The sequence below is a fragment of the Ostrea edulis genome, chromosome 7, assembly GCF_947568905.1.
Source record: "Ostrea edulis chromosome 7, xbOstEdul1.1, whole genome shotgun sequence".
In the NCBI taxonomy this organism is placed as follows: Eukaryota; Metazoa; Mollusca; class Bivalvia; order Ostreida; family Ostreidae; genus Ostrea; species Ostrea edulis.
In genome coordinates this window covers 10,883,866-10,907,485 of record NC_079170.1, presented here as the reverse complement: position 1 = coordinate 10,907,485, position 23,620 = coordinate 10,883,866, and the positions used below count along the sequence as shown (strand labels likewise).

The window sequence follows — 23,620 nt, the reverse complement described above, 5'->3', positions numbered from 1 at the left end:
ATGTTTTGTAAAAGTATTTGTATCGATCGATTTGTTTGTCTAACATCGTAACACAGTGGTTAAAGCATTGGGCAGATGAACCGCAGACCTCGAGTTCAAATCCCAGGCTTTTGTTCATATGTATTGAAATTTTTCTTCTTCTGAAAATCATGTTTTTATCCAAATTTGCATATTGTCTGCCTTTTTGACATATAGGAGTTATGAGATTGATCACTGTTCGTTATCTTCATCTTTCATATACTTATTATATATCATCATATCTTTTATAATTAAATCAATTAGTACTGATTTGTGAAACATTTCTGGGTGTAGTGAGCAACCTTAAACAAGGAATCTTATTGGATAATTTATTTTTAGCTAATTGTGTCACACTCCCTTTCCCAATCTCATGTTTTGAATGATGACTGATGCCAATAACCTTTTATTTGTGAAAATAGGGAGGACTGTATAGCTATATGGAATGAAAAAGTACTTCGCCATTGAAAGCAAGTAGTAAAATAATCTTAAAATACAGATAAAATATCAATCAACCAATTTTGATAATGATTTTGATTTCCACAAAAACCGACCCCATACAATTGAAAGTAATCAAAATTTATTCAAAAATAAAACCACATTCTACTTATTATTTTTTTCTGTGTGTAGCCATATGTATTGCGGTCAGAAACATGTTTGAAAAGGAGTCCAAAAGTCAATAGTTTCTCCTTTGTTGACTATGTGTAACTGGTTTGTTTTTTTGTAATTTTGGATGGAGGGCGAATATAACGAACATTGATGAATTTTACAAAATAAAGAGTTGGGTGAACACGGACCCCTGGACACATCAGAAGTGGATCAGGTGCATAGGAGGAGTAAGCATCCCCTATCAACTGGTCACACCCGCCGTGAATCCTATGTCTTGGTCAGGTAAACGAAGCAGTCCGTAGCCAAGAACGGCCTAACAGTTGGTATGAAACACGTCAGACAGCTTATGAACCAATGATTGGTTGTATTGGCAAACCAGATCGTTATAACGACGATATAATTTGCCAAGTACTTACTTTAAACGAGACTGTTGAAACCTCTGTAACACGTGACTTCCAGCAAATAGGTCCTAGATATAATGTTCCCGGATCAACTTTTACTGGTGCATTGAGTTTATTGTAGTGCAGCTGCAATTGTAGCTGCAGTGACATTTCATTTGTGAGGGACGGAAAGGGAATTTGTGGTTGTTGTTTCAACGGAAGCAGACGCATTTGCTCACATAATGGCAGAAGTTGTATATTTTCTCCTCATTTAGTCTGTGACAGTTGATATTTTTGTGTCCTGTTGCGTTAGTAGGAATTCTAAGATGTGGAGGCTCAAGATAGCTATTTTGCTATCTTCAGATCAGCCAGCGTTTTTGCACCATGATTTTCAGCCATTGTTTTGATGTTTGTAAATAACAGACGGAATACACAAGAACTAGTCTTGGCATATCATATCAAATGCTAACCGAAAACATACCACAACTTGGAATAAATATCATATGTGCTAACTTACACTGTATGACATAGTTAACAGCGTTTGTATGTATGTATGTATGTATGTATGTATGTATGTGACGCTTATACTGTATCAATGTTAATACACCAGATGCGCCTTTTGACAAATAACGCCTCTTCAGTGATGCTCAAGCCGAAATAATGGAAATCCGAAATCAAAATAAACTTGAAAGAACTAAAAAAAAAAAAAAGCAGAGTGCCAGAGACTAGAGTCAAATTCGTCCAAGGATCAGATATATGCATGTGGGAGATAATCCTTAATTTTAAAATGAATTCCTAAATTTTATAACAGCAATTAAATATACATCCGTATTTTCAAGCCAGTAACGAAGTACTTAGCTACTGGGCTGCAGAGACCCTCGGGGACTAACAGTCCACCAGCAGAGGCCTCGACCCAGGGGTCGTAATGTAAAACTTATACAGTACCAATTTTGATGCACCAGATGTTTACTACTCTTAGGCACCTGATCCAACCAACTATTTATTTTGTATTGCTTGTAGGAGTTATGAGACTGATCATTGTTCGTTATCTTCACCTTTCATGTGCACCATTTGATAATGAACTCTAAGTGGTTTCCTTATTGTATTCAGATTGTAATGATTGTATGTAAAACTTATACGGTACCAATTTTGATGCACCAGATGCGCATTTCGACAAATAATGTCTCTTCAGTGATGCTCAACCGAAATGTTTGATATCCGAAATAACTATGAAGTTTTAGAGCTAAATATAGCCAAAAACAGCGTGCCAAACAAGTGGAGCCAAATTCCTCCAAGGATAAGAGCTATCCATGAGGGAGATAATCCTTAATTTTGAAATGAATTTCTAAATTTTATAACAGCAATTAAATATACATCCGTATTTTCGAGCTAGTAACGAAGTACTTAACTACTGGGCTGTAGAGACCCTCGGAGACTAACAGTCCACCAGCAGAGGCCTCGACCCAGAGGTCATAATGTAAAACTTATACGGTACCAATTTTGATGCACCAGATGCGCATTTCGACAAATAATGTTTCTTTAGTGATGCTCAACCGAAATGTTTGAAATCCGAAATAACTATGAAGTTTTAGAGCTAAATATAGCCAAAAACAGCGTGCCAAACAAGTGGAGCCATATTGTTTAACGCCCCTTTCGAGAATATTTCACTCATATGGAGATGTCACCACTCCTGGTGAAGGGCTATAAAATGTTGGCCTATGCTCGGCGCTTAGGGCCATTGAGCAGGGTGGATCTTTATCGTGCCACACGTGCTGTGACACGGGACCTCAATTTTTGCGGTCTCATCCGAAAGACCGCCCCATTTTGTCGTTTCTAACGACAAGCAAGGGGGTACTTAGGACCTATTCTAACTCAGGTCCCCACGGGATTAAGAGATAATCCTTCTGAAATTCACTTCCTCTAACGACGCATCACTCAATACTGTGAAATTGATGTATTGTTCGCAGATTACGCTGTTTTAAATGTGTATCACATCTATAATTATTACTGAGTAAAGACCTTTCCTAAAAGTCTTCATTCTTCCTCAATAATACATTTTTCTATATTTATATTAAAGGACACAACTCTTGTTTCTAAACGTTTTCATTTTTTCAGCAAAATCAATTCTTTTCATGCCTTAAACTACTTAAAATGTGTTTTAAATGAAATATTTTGCATAGTTTTCGAGTTCGAAAGCGATGAAATTCAAATCTTGTGATATGCACATTTACTTTCGCTATTTTACGTGCCATTATGTGTGACGTCATATGCGCCCTCGGGTTTCAAAACATATATTAGCCAGTTCATAAACAGATTAGATTTCATCGACAAAAAACCAATTATCACGTTAACGGCTTGTAAATAAGATTGCATTATCAAAGATGTTTTTTCCGTGCTCGGGTGTACTAGTTGTCGGTAGAAAGGATTTAGACTGAGTATTTTTCAATTTTCGAAGGAAGGTACGAGAAGAAAGACATGGATAATTTTTTGTTGGAGCAACAACTTTACCTTAAAAACAAACACCCAGTCATCTTTTCAAAAACCACTTGGACAGAGACCCTGATAAACTGCGAGAAAATGGATCTATCGAAGCTATAAGCACTGGTAGGCCTACAGCATACATTCTCAATCTGTTTTGGTCTTCAAATTCAATACACACTCGGGTCAACTGACCTTCACCTTGTAACAACATATACAATGTAACTTGTGAGTTTCTACCAACTGGTAGATCAGATTTACACAATATTTAATGATACAAAAATAATTGAACTTTTAATTATATAAGTTTATAGAGTATTTTATTTCCTAACTTTAAATTGAATTATAAAATTATTTCCTCATTGAACTCATAAAACCTTTCAAGAGTGCGTCAGAATAACGCCGTACTTCCACTTCCTAACGACGTGCTGATCACAAATTCAAAAATAATAAGATTGCTTTATCAAAATAAAATAATTTGATTTCCACTTTAAATTTGATTATTTTTATTGATTTGTGGGTTGTTTTTTCTTTATTTCCGAAATGCACCCGTAACAGTAGCTTGGCCTAGGGCCTAGTTATCAACAATGTAACGTATTATAATTTGTCTAATCCAAAAATAAATAATGATTGCACAGTTTATTTTAGAAAAACAGCGCCAATTACAGATGTATAAAGGAATAACATTACCAAACAGTGTGTAGACAGCGACCCATATAATCATTATTTACTCGCAATATTGCCGATTTCATACTCGTTTTCCTCGCTATATTTGGGCATTTACATCGCTATTTGTATGCACTGGTGGCGAAAACATATAAAACTCAGGAAATTTGTCAACATCGATTTAAAATGTTGCCGATGGGGAATAAATTAGGCCCCTAAAAGCTGAGTTTTTAATGATATCTCACAGTACTTTCACAATCCTAAGGGAGCCTGTGACGTCATAGTACCACGAGACTACCTACCTAATTAACTAAACTTTTTTTAAATCGGGGCTTAGATGCAAGGTGAAGATAACGAACAGAGATTTAATTCTGTATTGTAGTTAATTATCGCAAAATTTCGGCGAACGAACTATCAGAATTAATTACTATAAGCATAAAGAAGACAAATTGCATACAATTTTGTATACTTTGAACACATGACATGTAATAATAATAATAAATTCTTTCATTTAGACAGGATAGCACAATTAGTACAAATGACTAGTTTACATTGTGGTCCTGTATAAAACATATTCACAGACAGATAAATGAGAGAATAGAAAAATAGATAACAAAATATAAAATATATACATAAAATACACACACGATATCACTGGGGGGGAAATAAACATATACATATATATATATACACACATCATATCCATATATCACTTATTTGAGAAATATATCCTGTATATGTGTCCTTTAACATGCCTCATACATGCACTGCTATCATAATGATTAGATAATAACAGCGGATATGAAACGTTAAACTTCCTGAAAATTTTCTTCCTCGATCTGTTTTCGTGTTTTTTTTTTGTTGTTTTTTTTTTTTTTTTTTTTTTTTTTTTTTGCTTCAAATCGCCATCACCATATAATGAACATTGAAATTTTCATTTCGACGATTTTGTGCTGTGTTCTGTTTTTAACTCTTTTACATGAGACTTACGAGGAACCATCTGAACTGGTACGTAAATAGAAACATTCACCTTGTCTAGGTTCAGTCAATGATGAAATAACAAAAGAAATATTCACCTTGTCTAGGTTCAGTCAATGATGGAATAACAATAGCAATATTCCCCTTATCTAGGTTCAGTCAATGATGAAATAACAATAGAAATATTCACCTTGTCTAGGTTCAGTCAGTGATGAAATAACAATAGAAATATTCACCTTGTCTAGGTTCAGTCAGTGATGGAATAACAATAGAAATATTCGCCTTGTCTAGGTTCAGTCAGTGATGGAATACCAATAAAAATATTCACCTTGTCTAGGTTCATTCAGTGATGGAATAACAATAGAAATATTCACCTCTGTCTAGCTTCAATCAGTGATTGAATAACAATAGAACTATTCACCTTATCTAGGTTCAGACAATGATGGAATAACAATAGAAACATTCGTCTTGCCTAGGTTCAGTCAGTGACACTCTGTTTTTCCCTATAATAGCTTTAAAACTTCATTGTTATTTCGGATTTCAAACATTTCGATTGAGCATCACTGAAGAGATATTATTTGTCGAAATGCATCAAAATTGGTACCGTATAAGTTTTACATTGTACGCAGACATAGAACCATGATGTTTTAAATGTGTATCACATGTGTAAGTATTACTGAGCAAGATATTTCCTGAAATTCCTCATTCTTCCTCAATAATACATTTTTTCTATATTTGTACTTTTCTACTTAACATGCCTCACACATGTACATACACTGCTATCATAATGATTAGATAATAACAGCGGATATTGAATGTTAAATTTCCTGAAATTAATTTTCCTCCTCGATCTGTTTTATATTTTTTTATTTGCTTCAAAATCGTCATTATCATATAATGAACATGGACATTTTCATTCGGACGATTTTGTGCTGTCTTCAATTTTTAACTGTTTTACATGAGACTTACGAAGAACCATCTGAACTGGTACGTAAATAGAAACATTCACCTTATCTAGGTTCAGTCAATGATGGAATAACAATAGAAATATTCACCTTGTCTAGGTTCAGTCAATGATGGAATAACAATAGAAACATTCGCCTTGTCTAGGTTCAGTCAATGATGGAATAACAATAGAAATGTTCACCTTATCTAGGTTCAGTCAATGATGGAATAACAATAGAAACATTCGCCTTGTCTAGGTTCAGTCAGTGATTGAATAACAATAGAAATGTTCACCTTATCTAGGTTCAGTTAGTGATGGAATAACAATAGAAATATTCACCTTATCTAGGTTCAGTCAATGATGGAATAACAATAGCAATATTCACCTTATCTAGGTTCAATCAGTGATGGAATAACAATAGCAATATTCACCTTGTCTAGGTTCAGTCAATGATGGAATAACAATAGAAATATTCACCTTGTCTAGGTTCAGTCATTGATGGAATAACACTAGATATATTCACCTTGTCTAGATTCAGTTAGTGATGGAATAACAATAGAAATATTCACCTTGTCTAGGTTCAGTCAATGATGGAATAACAATAGAAATATTCACCTTATCTAGGTTCAGTCAATGATGGAATAACAATAGAAATATTCACCTTATCTAGGTTCAGTTAGTGATGGAATAACAATAGAAATATTCACCTTATCTAGGTTCAGTCAATGATGGAATAGTATTGCTCTGTAAATACATGTAGCTCACAATTCATAGGGCAGATAATCTATGTAAGAAAATTTGTAAAAAATATATTTTTCATGCAGAATTACGGATATACATTCAATGTGACTTCAGTTACCGAATGTCCATTGAACAAAGAAGAATGGGATGCTGCCTCGGACAGACTGAATTGTACCGAAACGCAAGGCTACCACTGTGTTCCAGATAAATATATGACGTCACTTGTAGAGTTCTGCTACACACTGGGAAAGAAATTTCCATTTCATGAAGGTATTTGTTTGTTTGTCTGAATGATTGATTGTTTTATTATTTATTTGTTTGTTTTTATCATGTTGTTTTATGTGATTGTTTATTTGTTTTTATCATGTTGTTTTACGTTCATTTGAGACAGTCACCTATACAGAGACATGAACAGCTGTAGGGGACGTGCCACTAATTTTGACATGTGCGTGGAGTTTACGACCATAGCAATGAGGGTTCTTTATCTTGTCATCGTTTACTGTCACATCCAAAACATCCATGTCACTTCTAATGTCACGAGCTTGGAGACGAACAATTACCACTTGTTTAGTTTCACGCGTCTTCTTAGATTTCCACCTCTCACCTCTTCAGTTTCATGCGTCTATCACGATCTCCACCTCTCATCTCTTCAGTTTCATGCGTCTATCACGATCTCCACCTCTCATCTCTTTAGTTCCGTGCGTCTATCACGATCTCCACCTCTCATCTCTTTAGTTCCATGGGTCTGCTGAGATCTCAACCTTCAACTTCTTTAAACATGTGTATATGTAACTTTGATCTGAATATCATGTATGATATACTGAGAATGAGGAATGCAGTGCGCTGAAGGTTTGTAGGAATTGGCGAGGAGATTACTTTACCTACAATGCTTTAAACATACTTCATATAATACAACGTGCTACAAACCAGGATGTATTTCACTGTAACTTATATATGCGACTCATGTAACTGATACAGAACTAATCTATATTTAGATACCCACTTTACCTCTATATGTTCCACCACGAATTTCTAGTTTATTTTTTTTTACAGGAAATTGTCTTGAGCTTGCGTCGGATGGAATACTTAATCATTTTCCTTGTGCTAAAACCTTTTCTTGTGGATGTCCCGATAGTTTTTACTTCAGTAACGAGATATACAAATGTAAGTGACCTTCAAAATGTCGTCTCATCTCCATATGTACCTACGTAAAATGTTTTATAAACTTCGTTCTTGTTAAATTGTTGTGTTGTAGCTCAATTCTAAACTTGTTTGTTTCTTTTTTTCAATTTACAAATTATAAGATACATGTAATTCTGTCTGTAAATGTCATCAGGGAATTGTATATTTTCATTCTTTGCAGATCCCAAGTGCCTTCAAATTAATGCCCAGCTAGGATGTTTCGACTCCGACATTCAGTGCATGATCACAAAGTATGGTGATATTCACATGTTATATGTTTATGCCCCCTCCCTTCAAAGAAGAGAGGAATATTGCTTTACACCTGTCGGTCGGACCGTAGACCACATGTTGTCCGTCCGATGCTATAAAGTATCTTTAGAACCATTCACTTGATTGTAATGTTATTGAATATGTGGGTTGGTTCTGAGTAGAAAAGGTCCCTATTGATTTTGAGGTCATAGGGCAGAGGTCAAAACGGGTATAGGAAGATACTGTCCGCTCAATATTTTGAGAAGCCTTTGCTTGACATTCATCAATTTTAATACACTGTTACATCTTAAGAACTAAATTATCCCTATCCATTTTGAGGTCACATGGTCAAAGGTCAAGGGTCAATCCACTATGGACATAGAAAGATACTGTCCACTTAATATCTTGAGAACTCTTTGCTTGACAGACATCAGACTTTGTACAAAGGTATATCATAAGCAAATTGTTGGTCAAATGTCAAGGGTCAAACTGGTCGTAGTAATATATTATTGTCTCCTATGTTGTAAGAATCATTTGCGTGATTGACACCAAACTTGGTACACTGGTAAGGAGTAGATAACCCCTATTGATTGTGAGGTAACATGGTGAAAGACCAAGCCACTCTAGACATAGGAATATATTGTCCACTCAGTATCTTGAATTGTTTTGTCACTATCAATAACATGATACATGTGTATAACCCTTTTCGGTTTTGCATTAAGAAGGACTAACATGTTTCTGCAACATTTTTTGTTGATATTCAGTTGTGTCATGTGTAATATCATATAAATAGTACACCCAAGTTAGAGCAACGTTGGAAATTGTCAACCCGAGAAAACCATGGTCGACCGAAGCGAAGCCGATGTTGACAATGGTTTTTCGACAGGTAACAATTTCCAATTTCACCCCTTCTTGCATTCAATATCTATTACATTACAAGGAATGTTAGTTGGCAAGCTTTACGAAGAGTATATCATCATATATTTACGACTGTGCCCGGTCATGACTGTTCCGGTAGCACACTTCATACCCGCAGCGGCGCCGTGGTGGATGTAAGCTGACAGACTCTTCTCGCCATATTTGGCTTTTTTATAGTGAACCCTTTGCGCTTAATTTAATTTTGTGCAGACAATTTCTTTTATTGCAATTCCACCCGTTGTCAAGGATGTTGATCGTTGCTACGTTTTACCACTCAGGAGTGCGTGGTATTACCATCCAGAGAGTGACTGTATTTTTTAATCGAATATTTCTCAACCAATCAGAGTCAGATGAATTAGATGAAAGTAGAAAGTATAATATAAATAATTGTTATTTGTTGTACGTATACTTTCGTCGATTAACAACAACCTACAATATTAAAGAGAATAGCAAGAGTAAATATATTTCGGGAGATGTATATTATCCTAATTGCTTTCAAATTCATATATCCTCAGAGCTCTTAACCAAAATACAAATCTTACTAAAGAAGCGGAAGTTTTCAATTTCTCCACGAATTGTCAGGATACCAACATTCAACTTATTGTGACAAGGTAAGAAGTATAATATTGTACTGTTAGCATGGGCGGATCCATAAAATGTTCAAAGCGGATGTCACGTTTGATGGTATTATTTCCTACCCAAAGAAGGAGTTTATTTACGATATGGAGTGTTGTGCTATCTATCGTATATTTTCTGAAATTAATAAATTGCTGTTGATGCGTGCATCAATTCAATTATTGTTCTCATTAATTCAATTAACATGGGCCTAAAATCAAATATTGCTCTCTTCAATTGAATTAATGCGCTCATAAAATCAAGTATTACTTTCATCAATTCAATTGATGCCCGCATTAATTCAATTATTGCGTGCAACAGTTCAACTGATGAGAGCAGTAATTGATCTGATGACTTCATTTTCTTAGACTATTTGAAGATGTTACTATTTCCATTATTGCGTGCATCAAATGAATGGGTGATATCTTCTAATAATTAAAGATATCTTTAATTATTTGAGTTTATGTTAATTTGGCTCCCCATATAATCGAATATATCAATAATAAAAAAAACAATTATCTAAATACCGCAACGAATGTTCAGTAATCTATATACAGTGTGTTTCAATTTTCAATGTATCACTTCGTTTGTATTGCTAATATACCCTTATTGCGGGGATAAGTACTTTTCACTTGCTTTCTTTATAAAAAAAAAAATACATAAGCTATTTTTTGTTTTGAACATTTTAAAATAATTAATATATACAACGTAATTTTATAAGAGTGTGCTTTTAAAAATAACTAGAATAACTTTTTAAGTGTGTGGGTTTTTGTTTTTTTTTGTATTTACAAATAACTAAAATACGATCGTATATATATATATATGTGTGTGTGTGTAAAACTTATACGGTACCAATTTTGATGCACCAGATGCGCATTTCGACAAATAATGTCTCTTCAGTGATGCTCAACCGAAATGTTTCCGAAATAACTATGAAGTTTGAGATCTAAATATAGCCAAAAACAGCGTGCCAAACAAGTGGAGCCAAATTCCTCCAAGGATAAGAGCTATGCATGAGGGAGATAATCCTTAATTTTGAAATGAATTTCTAAATTTTATAACAGCAATTAAATATACATCCGTATTTTCAAGCTAGTAACGAAGTACTTAGCTACTGGGTTGTAGATACCCTCTGGGACTAACAGTCCACCAGCAGAGGCCTCGACCCAGGGGTCATAATGTAAAACTTATACGGTACCAATTTTGATGCACCAGATGTGCATTTCGACAAATAATGTCTCTTCAGTGATGCTCAACCGAAAAGGATACCAAAAAGAACAACAATGTGCCTTTCGTCGTCACACACAATCCAAGGAATCACAATATCTCAAATACAGCTACACGATTTTTCCAATTTTGGAACAATCCAACAATATGAAAAATTTGGTGAATTCGTCTCAAATTATTAACAGCCAACGTCAGGCACCATGCTTAAAAAACTACTAACTAGAGCCAATATCTCCCTGATTAAGGTCAAATACGTCAAAAAATGTGGTGACTAACGCTGTGGGACGTGCGAATACATAGAAGAGGGTGATTCCATTACTTTTAAATCCGGGAAAATATTGAAAGTCAATGCCAACATGAACTGTAAATCTGAGAATCTTATTTATTGTGCCACTTGCCCAACTTGTGGAGAAAACTACATAGGACAAACGAACAAAATTGATGCGCGAGTGAGGGTGCATAAACAACAAATGAAAGATCCTAGTGTGCGGAACACCCCATGTAGTGAACATTTTGCGGAATGCGAGGGTGGTAAATTTAAAGTGTTCCCGTTCATTAAAATGTGGACTGAAAATGAAATAACTCGAAAAGCCAAAAGGGACTATTTTATTAAACTTTTTAATCCAAGCCTTAATAGAAAATAATTATTTGAAAAATTGAACTACAATTTAGCATAATATTTTTACAAAATATGTGGGAATTATAGACAATTAGCAAACGCTACCTGTCAACGTTATTATGACGTCATAAAGGACTCGTTTAATTGAGGTCATAACAAAAACGTTGCTAAACAACTTTTGTATATTTGAACTGCCTGATGATTCATGTAGACATGGAGAAAGCGCTAGAAGTAAATTATTGTTTTTAGCTCTTTTGAGCCAAAGGCTCAAAAAGCTAATCAATACGGCCATATGTCTGGCGTGCGGTGTGTGGTGTGCTGTGTGCGTCAACTTTTTGGAAAAAGGACTATATCTCAAGAACCCCTTGGTCACTTTTTGTCAAAGAACATGACCCACGAACCATGAAAAATGGCCTAGCCTAGGATATTGATAATTTCTGTATATAATAATCTTCGGGATATAGGCTTTCTAGAAATGTTTTTCTTTTTTTCATATATTCTATACTTTTTTGTTAATATGACGTTGAATATTGTGGTATTTAATGTTAAAAAATTAACATTTCGGGATACACGTCACAACAATAAACCTCCAATGACCATGTACAATGTATATGAATCTATAAATCTCTGAATATTTCAAGTTATATGCACTCAAATAGCTAGAATGGCTTATTCAATGATCATAATAAGCATTTTTGACCAAATTTGGGAAATAGAAATAAGAAATATTTTGGAAATGATGTTCAAAGCCGTGATTGTTCAACTTTACTTTTCAATTATTTTTACTTGAATTTTAAAATACTGAAATAAGGAGAATAAATATAGCATGTAGTCTATTTACATGGTGAAAGAAGTGAATCATTGGAACAATTCTGTTTCATATGATATTCCATAGTTTTTGTTTTTTTTTTAGTTTTTTTTTTTTTTTTTTTTTTTTTTGGTATTAAAACGACCGAGTATCGATATCAATGGTAACGAAATAAGTTGACACCGCGTCTAGTCAAAACATGTTCAATTCGAATTTACTCGGAATTACACGTTCAACGAGCATTTCCTGTGAAACCTGATTAAAGGAAAATTACTGTAGATACCTAATAGTAAGTATCAAATGATCTTTTTTGTTACATGTACATGTAGATTTCATAGCGTGAATAATAACACAACACCGATATAGGGGATCAGAGTCAGTATATTATTGACTCTGAAACACAGGCACTTGTTTCTGTAAATGACTTATGACCTCTGTATACTAATAACAACACGTGTTGTTATTAGTATACAGAGGTCACAAGTCATTTACAGAAACAAGTGCCTGTGCTCTGAAAATACGATCGCGATTTGAGAAATGATACTGTATAAATTTTACTGTATTTATCTTTATCAATAATTGTATGTTCCAGTACGTATTAATCATGTAAAGATACTGAGGTCTTTTAACCAACAATTTTAAATGTTTGTGCAATACATTATTGACTGACAGAACGTAATTCATGAGCTGTGATCTAAAAATCTTTCAGGCATTAATATAGATTTGAATAGAATTACATCTAGATACATATTTGAAATAGAATATATCCTAAGGCACTGTACTTTTAAATTGTTTGGATTATATTGCATTTACATGTAATGTATACATGCTTGTAAATGCCACAGAATGAGAAATAATCTAAATTGGCCTATTTTCATAATGTTCCCAAAATAGAAGTATCATGAAGACCTATACAGGAAATAACATTTACAAATCATGTTTGTTGTTTGTTATTTGCCAGTTAAGTATCATAATGATAATACTAGTAGTTTATAATAAGTAATTATTCTGCTAAAATCAAATACCCTTTTTATTGTCAACAAATACATCACTGGTAAAAAGGTTATAAACCTTTTATCTAGCACAAGTTTCCATATTCTACAGGTTTACATGTGTCAGCAAGTCCTCAAAAGCAGCTTTAGGGGTTCCCAGGAGATTCTGATGCTCACTGTTAGACTTTCACTGTTGTCAAAATCCAACATTATTTTCTCTTTTCTCAAAACTTCAGCTCTCAAAAACTTGATTGATTAATTATGTCACTCCTGTTTTGTTGAACATGGTGTTGTCAGCAATAGGTTCAAGTTCTTCTATGTCTTGCTGTAGGTGATTTGTACAGAAGCGAGCCCCGGCAGGAATGATGGCCTCTTTTGAAATGAAGAATTCATGCCTTACTCCTACTGGGACTACAACTAACTTTGGACCTGCTCACTCGCAGATACAACATGAAGTGTGCCCTCTTGATGTACATGGGAATGGGAGTGATACAGAAGGGGGACTAATTGGAAGAACTGCTGCTGCTGCTGCTGCTGCTGGTGGTGCTGGACTGTCTTGAATCTGTGGCCTAACCGAGTTGATATTCATCTGTTTAATATGGGAGCAACACACACACTCTGGCATCTATTGCACAGAAAATCATAATCAGATGGTGTCCTCCCTATCAGAGTGGCGATCGCTGTCCTATATTTCTTTGAAATCCTGGATCTGTGTTTTGGTTTTACTCTCCATGGACAATTGAAACAGAGAAAGAATTTGGGACCACTCCTTGGCATATCTGAAATATTTATGTCATATACTTATGTAACTGAAATTATACAATTTGGGTTGGATGAAAATCTTCATGTTAAAACCCATTAGCCTAGGTTATTTTTCCTAAAATCTAATTATAAATCAATTAACTTGTTAATTAATGCTTGGTGAATCAATTAATAAATTGTATTCAAAAACTTGGAATTATTTTTTTCCACTAATAAACTGAAAATGTGTATCTTCAAATGTTTTGTTGATTGATGTCAGTGTGAAATATAGAGGGGGTATGGGGTTTACAACAATGTATATTACATGGTTAATTTATTTCTAATATGTAGTCCATGTAAATTTCTGTGGAAATGAGGAAGTTATTTACATTCGGTCTTTCCTATCTTGGGGTAGGAAAGACCGAATATAAATAACCCCCTCGTTTCCACGGAAATTAAGTCCATGAGAGCCTGGAATCTCCCAACCTGGGTCTGTTTAATGGACCCTTCCAAAGTCCTTTTTTAAGGAAAAAGTAAACCATTTTCCTAATCCAAAAAGAAAACTGGTGCAAAAACCATGCACATCTCCATACATGAAATAATATAAATAATAGAAAAATTATCAGTAGTATTGTAATATATTTTCGGGGGGTGGGGGGTTTGCTGTTTCACCTTTATAGATTGTTTTTTTTTCCCTAACATTTAAAACATATTTTTTCAATATCAATTTTGTCTATAGCACAAAATAAAAATTCTAAAATCAATTAAAGAGACACTACAGCTCATTTTCCACATTTTAATAAAGTGTTTTTAAAAACACGTATTGATAAAATGATAAAAATCATATCGATACTGACAATTTTGAACAATTGGATGCATTAATTTACTCTCAACTGCGCTTTGAAGATCGTCCGGAATTCAAAGGTTTCTTCATGCTGACTCGGACTTTTGAATGCTTATTTACATCACGTGGTTTTGAATGACAGCAAAGGTGTTGTGTAGGACTCCCCTTCAATGGGACCACACTCACCTTTCAAGTATAAGCTAGATTATTTCCTGCTCATTATAATAAGTAATTATATAAATCATAATTCAACAGAAACCCACCTATGTTCTTATTGACCGATGTTTTTACAACTGGTTAACACTTGTCGTGTTCAGATAAAAATAACACTTTCCAATAGCAGATTTAGGGGGGCCAGGATCCCCCTCCCCTTTTTAACCACAAATTGTGAGTGAAACTCCAAATTTTGCACCCAGAATGGCCAATTACTTTGGCTAATATTTGACTTTCACATTCCCCTTCGGAAATCCTAGATCCGCCACTGAGTTACAATCGTTTCTCCTAGCTCTTTGTTTTCCAACGGTCATACTGATCCCAAGGTAAATTTTATTTCACGTATATGAGTTTTGTCTCATTTTATTTTTACCTCTTTTCTCATAGAATCTTTCAAAATTCTGGATCTATCGATATCCACTGCACTACACTTTCTCTCACTTGAAGACATGCTGCACTGTTTACTGTCTATGCGCATGCGTCTGAAGACCAAAGGAGGAGACTCGATATTTTTTTGTATAGGCCATCAAAAAGTATTAATTTTTACGTTAAAACGAGAGTTTTAAACTTTAGATCAGTGTTATTTTCGCAAAGTTCATGCATTCAACAATGCAACAAAAATTGAGAAAGCCCTGAGAAAATTGTCATTTCATGATTTTTGCGCAAAATGAGCTGTAGTGTCTCTTTAACGCATTTGATATACGTGTGTATATATAAAACAAAACGAAAGAAGAAAAAAAAACTAGGATCCACCACTAGTAAACTATGTTTTCCATTTAGAGTTATTGCCCTTCAATCGAAAAAAAGTAAATATAATTAAGTAAATACTCTACATTTCAACACAAGTTATGTCAAATATTATTTAACAAGATATACTTTGATATGTATTTAAATTGATCTACTTCATTAAAAACAAACTCTCTGTGTGTTTTTGTAAGTTTCTTTCCATGTATATACAAGGGACTTATGAATTTACGAACTTAAATAGTTAAAAGTGAAAGCAAAACAAGAATTGTTTCTTCTCCGTTCGATGTATGAATATTGTCCGTTGAAATTCTGAAGTACAAATGTTAAATAGATAAAGCTAACAATCTGATTAAAATTAGATCTTTGATCGGATCAAAGATATTATTTTAATCAGATTGATAAAGCTAACAGCCGTGTTTGACATTGCCGTAATGTGCGAACATTTGTTAGTGTAACACGTTGCTAAACCTTTACAGTTACGATTGACAGACTTCATATTTTATAAGAAACTTTGAACTGTAGCCTATAATAATGAAACGTATAAAATTTGTAAAAATTGTGAGAACCATTCGACAAATTCATACGATAGAACATACTGTCTGAATATGTATCACACATCTCCATGCGTAATACATGTGTACATGCTGAGCCTGTGTAATTGAAATGTTTACTGGGGTATTCCTAGATAGAATGTTCTATCGTTAAAATGATAATGTCCTACGGACCGATTGTGGTGAGGACCTGTCCCGAGACACAGTTAGATTATTCTAACTAGGATATTCCGTATGGCCGTATAAGTTTGTACTGTACGTTTGATTCGAACAATCATTCTGTTTCGAACAATATCATTTTTAAAGTAACAAAAGGTAGGGAAATCGGTACTTTTAAAGCCATCGGAACGGACTTCGGAATCAAACATACACGATAGGTGTGACCCCCGTTCGGAATCAAACATACACGATAGGTGTAACCCCCCCCCTCCCCTCCCCTGTACCTTTTTACCATAGGCCATGGCTCTCATATTTACTCGTTTAGATATTGATTTTTTATTTTAAAAAATATATAACAACATAAAAACTCACCTCTTTGCTGTTTCTTTTTGAGTCGTATCAACTGCGTTAGATGTATGTATTGACTTCCTTGGAATCTGACGTTTCCAGACGACACTTTTGTTATTATTTTTTTTTTCGACGTGGCCGCATTGATTACGAGTTAATTTTTTTAATGGAAAGTGTTAATCTAACTTTGCATTTTAATTTTAGTTTACAAAATCGAGTCGTGAGTAATGCGGCCCATGTGAATTTATAGACTGAAGTTGGCAAATTTATGCGATTTTCCCGGAAAACGTGAAACTGCGGTAGGTTTGGGCATTTACTTGAGTGCTTTAAACATCCGGTGTGAGGAAACGATTGCGCAATACAACTTGGCTCATGTTATGGATAAAAAATATAATCTTAGATTTATTCTAAAGTGTTCTTTAATTTTTCCAAATTTGGTAGGCCAAAAATGGCATATTGTGGGTCATGTTCTTTGTCACAGGGTATTCTTGGCCTAAGGGCTTTTATTTGTACTAAAACTAGGGTTATGACCCTTTAACAAGGGGAGATAATTAGGAAAATACAAACAAAAGTAATGGTTGCTAAAAAATCTTCTTCTCAAGAACCGCTGGGCAAATTATCACCAAACTTATGCATAAGGATGAGGATAGGTTGTAAATAAAAAAAAAATTGTTCAAGACATCATCCTGGAGCAAAGGGTGTGGTTTCAAGGTCACTTCAAAGTTAACCGTAAATTTTGTCTTGTTAAAACTTTGATATTTTGCTTAGAATAAGGACTAGGATCATCAAATTTTGTGAGTTGATGCATCTTAGGACTTAATATCATGTTGTCTCAAAAGTAAGTCATGGTGACCTACTATTTGAATTTCGCAGTTAATTATTATTAAATGGATTTTGATGTATATCTTGGACACTTTTGAGCGTATGATCATCAAAAGTTGTCAGTTGATGGAACATAGGACCTTCAACTGCGTCATGTGAAAAGTAGGTCACCATGACCTACTTTCTGAATTTTATGGCTAATCATTTATGAATACATTTTAGGTTGTTATTTCAGATATTGAGAGGTTTATAATCATCAAATCATGTAAGTTGATGCGTCTAGAGGCCTCGAAACATATTTATAAAAAAAAAAGTAGGTCACAGTGACCTACTTTTTGAATTTTGCAGACATTCAAATTTCACATTTTCAATTTTAGATGCATATTTTGGACACTATGAAAGCTAGGATCATCAAACTTTGTCAGTTGATGCATCTTGAGTCTTCATAGTTTGTTGACCAAATAGTAGATCACCGTGACCTACTTTTGGAATTTGACGCCTATATTTTAATATTTCAGATACTATTTGACTTACAATTATCAAACTTTGTCAGTTAATGCATGTTGAGTCTTCAGATTGTGTTGCCTAAAATGTAGGTCACCGTGACCTATTTTTGGATTTTGGCGGCTATATTTGAATATTTCAGATACCATTTGACTTACAATCATCAAACTTTGTCAGTTGATGGGTCTTGAGTCTTCAGAGTGTATCGACCTAAAAGTAGGTCACTGTAACCTACTTTTCGAATTTAACGTTTATATCTGAATATTTCAGATACTATTTGACTACAATTATCAAACTTTGTTAGTTGATGCATCTTGAGTCTTTGGAGTGTGTCGACCAAAAAGTAGGTCACTGTGGCCTTCTTTTGGAATTTGACGCCTATATCAAAATACTATTTGACTTGTCAGTTGATGCATCTTGGGTCTTCAGTGTGTCGACCAAAAGTAGGTGATCGTGACCTACTTTTGAACAGTTACATTTAAATTTTCAGGTACTATTTGACTTAACATCATCAAACTTTGTTAATTGATGAATCTTAGTGAGAATTTTTGCCTGTTCTACAATGTATCAGAAGAGCAATTATAGGCCCATGGGCCTCTTGTTTAAGGAATGTGTCATTCTGATTTTCAATATATATATATATATATATATATATATATATATATATATATATATATATATAACACGTAAGTTTATAAGTATGTGGTGTATCAACATATTATAACATTCTGATCTTGCTAATTCCTTAAAAAATAAAAGACCGCAATATATAAGGCAACAGAGCGACGTAACATACAAAGTAGGCAAAAATCCAATGTAGTACAGAGTCGTATTTGAGTATGTTAAATTACAATTTTGCATAGGCTTAGTTTACGAATGCAAAAGGGAGCCGTGTCGGAATGATCTGTGTCGGAACCCCACCCACCCACCCCTGGATCCACCACTGAATACATTCCATAACAGACCTTTTTAAGGAATAATGATTACTGTTTTCAAATATGCTTGCATTCCAGACTCTCCAACGAAACAACATCTGTAAACAACACCTATAACCACACTCAGTATCAGACCACCTATAAAACTACCCAGTATGAGAGAGAAAGCAGTGGGAAAACCTATGTGGAGCTCATCGTAATCCTAGCACTATTCCTCATCGTACTTATGGTCCTGGTTTGGTGGGTTTACAAGAGACATCAGAAAATAAAGAAGACCACGGGACAGAGTCACCAATTAGGTGTTATTTTATAATTCGTATATATTTTTATATTTTTTCAATAATTTTGATGTATTTTTTACTCTATGTAAGATAAATACATTTGGCATGGGCAGATGAAAAGGACAACATCCACTAATAAATTAACGGAACTTCATGAAACAGTTGTAAACATTTTCCTTCGTGTATCTCTCATTTGTTTGTGTGGAAGTCATTTTTTCTCTGGACTTCAAAGATAAAGAACCTCCTTCAACATCTAAACAACCATTTTCCCGTGAATACGACATTAATTTGTATACAGAGGAACTCAGAAATCCAGTCAAAACCTCTTGGCTGACGCGATACAGAAATTTAGTTATATTTTTCTACTTCTATATGTAGTTACATATGGGTCGATGTTTAACACATAACGGCATTGCACTTCAAAAAAGGTGTATGAAAATTTCAAAATAAAAATTACGAAACAAAACATTATAGCGGTGAGTGGGGAGTGATTGTTCGAAATGCACATGTTCATATTGTATCTAAAAATCTATTCTCGCAGGTGCAGGGGTTCCAACAGCCCCGTTTAAAGACAGCATTTCGCACAATCTATGGTCGTAATAACAATCTACTTTGCCAATACAGCCTATCATTGGGTCAAATGCTGTCTGACGTGTTTCATACCGATTGTTAGGTCGTTCTTGGCACACTGATTTTGACTACGAATAACTTCGTTTATCTGATCAAGATAAAGGGCGCATGGCAAGTGTGATCGGTCGACAGGTGATGCTTACTCCTCCTAGGCACCTGATCCCACCTCTGGTGTGTCCAGGGATCCGTGTTTACCCAACTCTCTATTTGGTATTGCTTATACGATTTATGGCATTGATCACTGTTCCTTGTCTTCAGGTTTCGCGCATTCCAATGTACTTGTTTTAAGAATAATCATGAATGTTCGACTTTGGAAAAGACACTGACTGATCATTGCTCAATGTACGGTTGACTTCATAATGGTGGATAATGATTTCCAAATAGGGCAACAAAGATGCTCTGATTTTGGATTATTTTTTGTTTCAAAATTTTAGCTGTATTGATGGTATGTACAAGCTGATTTTGTTGAACTTATACCAATAGGTACATGTACTACTTTTGAGGCTGCTGAATTCTCATCACAAGAAAATTCACCCCATTTGCTTAGAGAAGAAGGTAACTTTCGATTGACTTGTCAAGATTTTGAAATGTTGATATCATGCTTCAGTTTCTGGCAACAGCGTGGCTAAACATACATACTGTATTTTCGTACATACTATTGATTTTTGTAAACGTAGATTTTTTTTCACAGATACAAAGTTCTTGTGCCTGATAGATGTTTGCAGAGAAGGAAGAGAGAGCGAGTTTCATTCTAGGACACATCCACACTCGTTCAATGAAGATTTGCTCAACAAAACAGATGCCATGGGATGGACTCTCCTTCATCATGCAGCGTACGGGGGAAAGTTAAGAATGTTTCAACATCTAATGAGCTATAGAATCATAGACTTGCGTGCAACCGACATCATAGGTAGGACAGTGCTTCACATATCTGCCGCTGTTAAAAAGGGGGAGGAAAATGGGGGAATATTTGAGGCAATCGTAGAAAAAGACAAAGGCCTTTTAGAGGTAGAGGATAAAAACGGATTGATGCCATTTTGTTATGCAGCGCTTGCTGGAAATAAATCAATTCTGGAGAAGATATCTAATTATGGCTTTGATATAAGAAAGCAAACAAAATACGGAGAAACTGTTGCACATTTAGCATGTATAGGAAACAGTTCGGATGTTCTCCAGATGTTATCTAAAATGGATGAGAAAGGTAACCAAGAGTCTTTACAAAATACAAAAGACCAGCAGAAGATAATATCAACAAAGAACAAGATGGATTGGAATCCATTACAATATGCCGCAAAGAATGGAAACAAAAACATTTTGCAGTTTCTAGATGAAGAAAAGGTTTGTGTTTTCTATCCAACGGAGGATTTGAAATATTCCTTTCATACAGCATGCGAAAATGGAAATCTAGAAGCTTGCAAATACATAGCAGGCAAAAGTAAAGAAAGCATCTATGCGCGTGATAAGTCAGGGAGGCATGCTGGTCATTTTGCAGCTAAAAGTGGGAATGTTGAAATATTGAAATATCTTGAAACTCAAGGCCTGAATGCTGATGGAGCGTCATCCCAGAACATTAATATTCTTCACATAGCTTGTCGTCACGGGAGACTTGCCATGTGCGAATATATAGCAGAAAGATATCCAGAATTAGTTACACAAGAAAGTAAAAAAGGATGGAACCCAGCCCTATTTCTTGGTGAAAGAGGGGGAGCAGAGGAAGAAAGAATAGAAATTTTAAGACATTTAGTGACAAAACACAATTTATTCGTATATCATGTGTCCAGAGCCGGAAAGTCCATTCTGTACAACGCCTGTGTTAATAGATCCTACACACTATGTGAGCATCTTTTACAAACTTATCCAGGTCTTTTAACAATCGAAAGATCAATGGATCCAAAAAGAGCAGCCAAGGATAAAAAGATCAATGAACTGATCAACAGACATTCATAAATTTTCTCCAAAACTTCTGGTTAGCAGTTTGGTAGTGTTTACAATAGATGTTGTCTGATGAGGATAAATATAAAAATGCATTTGTCCTTTCATTGGTGTTTTGCAGTATCTTCCACGGTCACCTATGGCCAGTTTGTGCTTGTCCAAATAACAAATTTTTGGGTTGGTTTTAATTTCCCATTATTGCTGACATGCATTGAAGTAATCTTGATATCTGCATTTGTAACTGGATTATGTTCATGGTGTTCCTTGTTCTACGTACTATTCTCATGATCTCATTTTATTCATAATTTATCTACATCATCTAAAACAGTCATTTTTCGCTGTCTGGTGAAATGATTTGGCTTATTTCATTCACACTCATTGCGTTTTAAGTACAACTCTGAGCAAGCTCAAAGCATACTCGAAATACCTTGACCATGTACTCCATTTGAGTATGAGAATAATATTGTAAAAGTCTTAAAAACCTTCACTTGTGAGTATGATTTAGCGCACAGACTTTGAGATTGAGTATGAAAACGTGCTAAAAAAAAGTTTTATAAGCTCTAAACCAGGCCTTACCAGCTGTATTTGTCCAAATCCTGGTTAATTTGACTCTAATATGCAAAGGAATCAAATATTACTGGTAAGAAATTATAATTCATTTATTTAGATTTTGATTTAGATGAATAAATTTGCACAAATGCCTACTTTTCCATCAAGTAAAAAGTTATTTTCCAAATACATATATGTATGTACAGCGATATTTGTTTCCAGAAATAGTGTACGTGGAAACAAAATCAGAATCGTGTTTTTGTCAATTTCATACCTTTTAGTGTAAACGACAACGCCAAACACAAGCAATTCTTTCAGTATTTGATTAAAGTAAAATGTAATCCATTGTTTTAATTTGGGACTTTTGATTGTCATATGATTTTTCAGACTCAATCCTGTTCATAGAACTTATAAATCTGTATCTGTATAGAATATTTGTATGCATCTAGATTGACTGAAATGGATTGTTGCGACTGATCACGGTTGACATAGATGGGGCAAGGCCAGTTTATAACATATAATGAAAGATTTTCGGTAAAGGAATTATACATGTAGCCCCCTTCGTCAATCTGGACTTTGTTTTGTTGTAATCAAACTGCCTTAGTTTTGTGATCTAGCACCACATCGCCACCAGATCGGGATGGTGGTATGTTCTTGTTTGTTGTTGTTGTTTTATTATTATTTTGACTTTGTTTTTGGTTAACTTTAATTTATGCCCCGATGCAGCATATGTAGATCCTTATTGCTCGAGGGTTAATGTTGATTTGCTGAACCACGGACAAACTTTAGAACTCTAGAAATAATCAAACATCTCCGACTCATCATCAGGAGCTGTTGTCGTAACATTATACGATCAATCATTGTTTGTCTTATGTTATATGTACAATTTGAGAATCCTTTGATTTTTGTAAGATATTTACTAATATATGATTTATCTATTA

The 23,620-nt window shown here is 34.5% G+C and overlaps 1 protein-coding gene and 2 long non-coding RNA genes across 6 annotated transcripts; 2 read left to right on the top strand and 1 right to left on the bottom strand.

Annotated features, from left to right (window-relative positions):
• The first annotated feature begins 4,917 nt into the window (after nt 1-4,917).
• On the top strand, nt 4,918-23,620 carry LOC125655719 (ankyrin-3-like). Of its 4 annotated transcripts, XM_056143284.1 has the most exons (9): nt 4,990-5,187; nt 5,557-6,113; nt 6,897-7,083; nt 7,867-7,977; nt 8,177-8,246; nt 9,678-9,773; nt 19,366-19,586; nt 20,682-20,753; nt 20,890-23,620. In XM_056143284.1, the coding sequence occupies exons 2-9, from the start codon at nt 6,024-6,026 to the stop codon at nt 22,143-22,145; spliced, it is 2,103 nt and encodes a 700-aa protein (XP_055999259.1). In that variant the 5' UTR covers nt 4,990-5,187; nt 5,557-6,023; the 3' UTR covers nt 22,146-23,620. The 4 variants fall into 4 exon arrangements, with proteins under 4 accessions (XP_048742110.2, XP_055999258.1, XP_055999259.1 ...); XM_048886153.2 differs by lacking the exon at nt 5,557-6,113 and having other exon boundaries at nt 4,918-5,156; XM_056143283.1 differs by lacking the exon at nt 5,557-6,113 and having other exon boundaries at nt 4,918-5,156; nt 8,177-8,345.
• LOC130047797 (uncharacterized) lies at nt 9,797-14,423 on the top strand. The gene is made up of 2 exons (XR_008796612.1): nt 9,797-12,720; nt 13,755-14,423. It is a non-coding gene; the product is annotated as an uncharacterized LOC130047797 (long non-coding RNA).
• On the bottom strand, nt 13,943-19,104 carry LOC130047798 (uncharacterized). The gene is made up of 2 exons (XR_008796613.1): nt 17,051-19,104; nt 13,943-14,202 (listed from the first exon to the last, which is right to left on the bottom strand). It is a non-coding gene; the product is annotated as an uncharacterized LOC130047798 (long non-coding RNA).

Coding starts and splice junctions, on each gene's coding strand:
- LOC125655719 (XM_056143283.1), top strand. CDS start 5,067: ATGAACATTGAAATTTTCATTTCGACGATTTTGTGCTGTGTTCTGTTT. Junction 7,084..7,866: donor GAAATTTCCATTTCATGAAG/GTATTTGTTTGT, acceptor TTTTTTTTACAG/GAAATTGTCTTGAGCTTGCG. Junction 7,978..8,176: donor CAGTAACGAGATATACAAAT/GTAAGTGACCTT, acceptor CATTCTTTGCAG/ATCCCAAGTGCCTTCAAATT.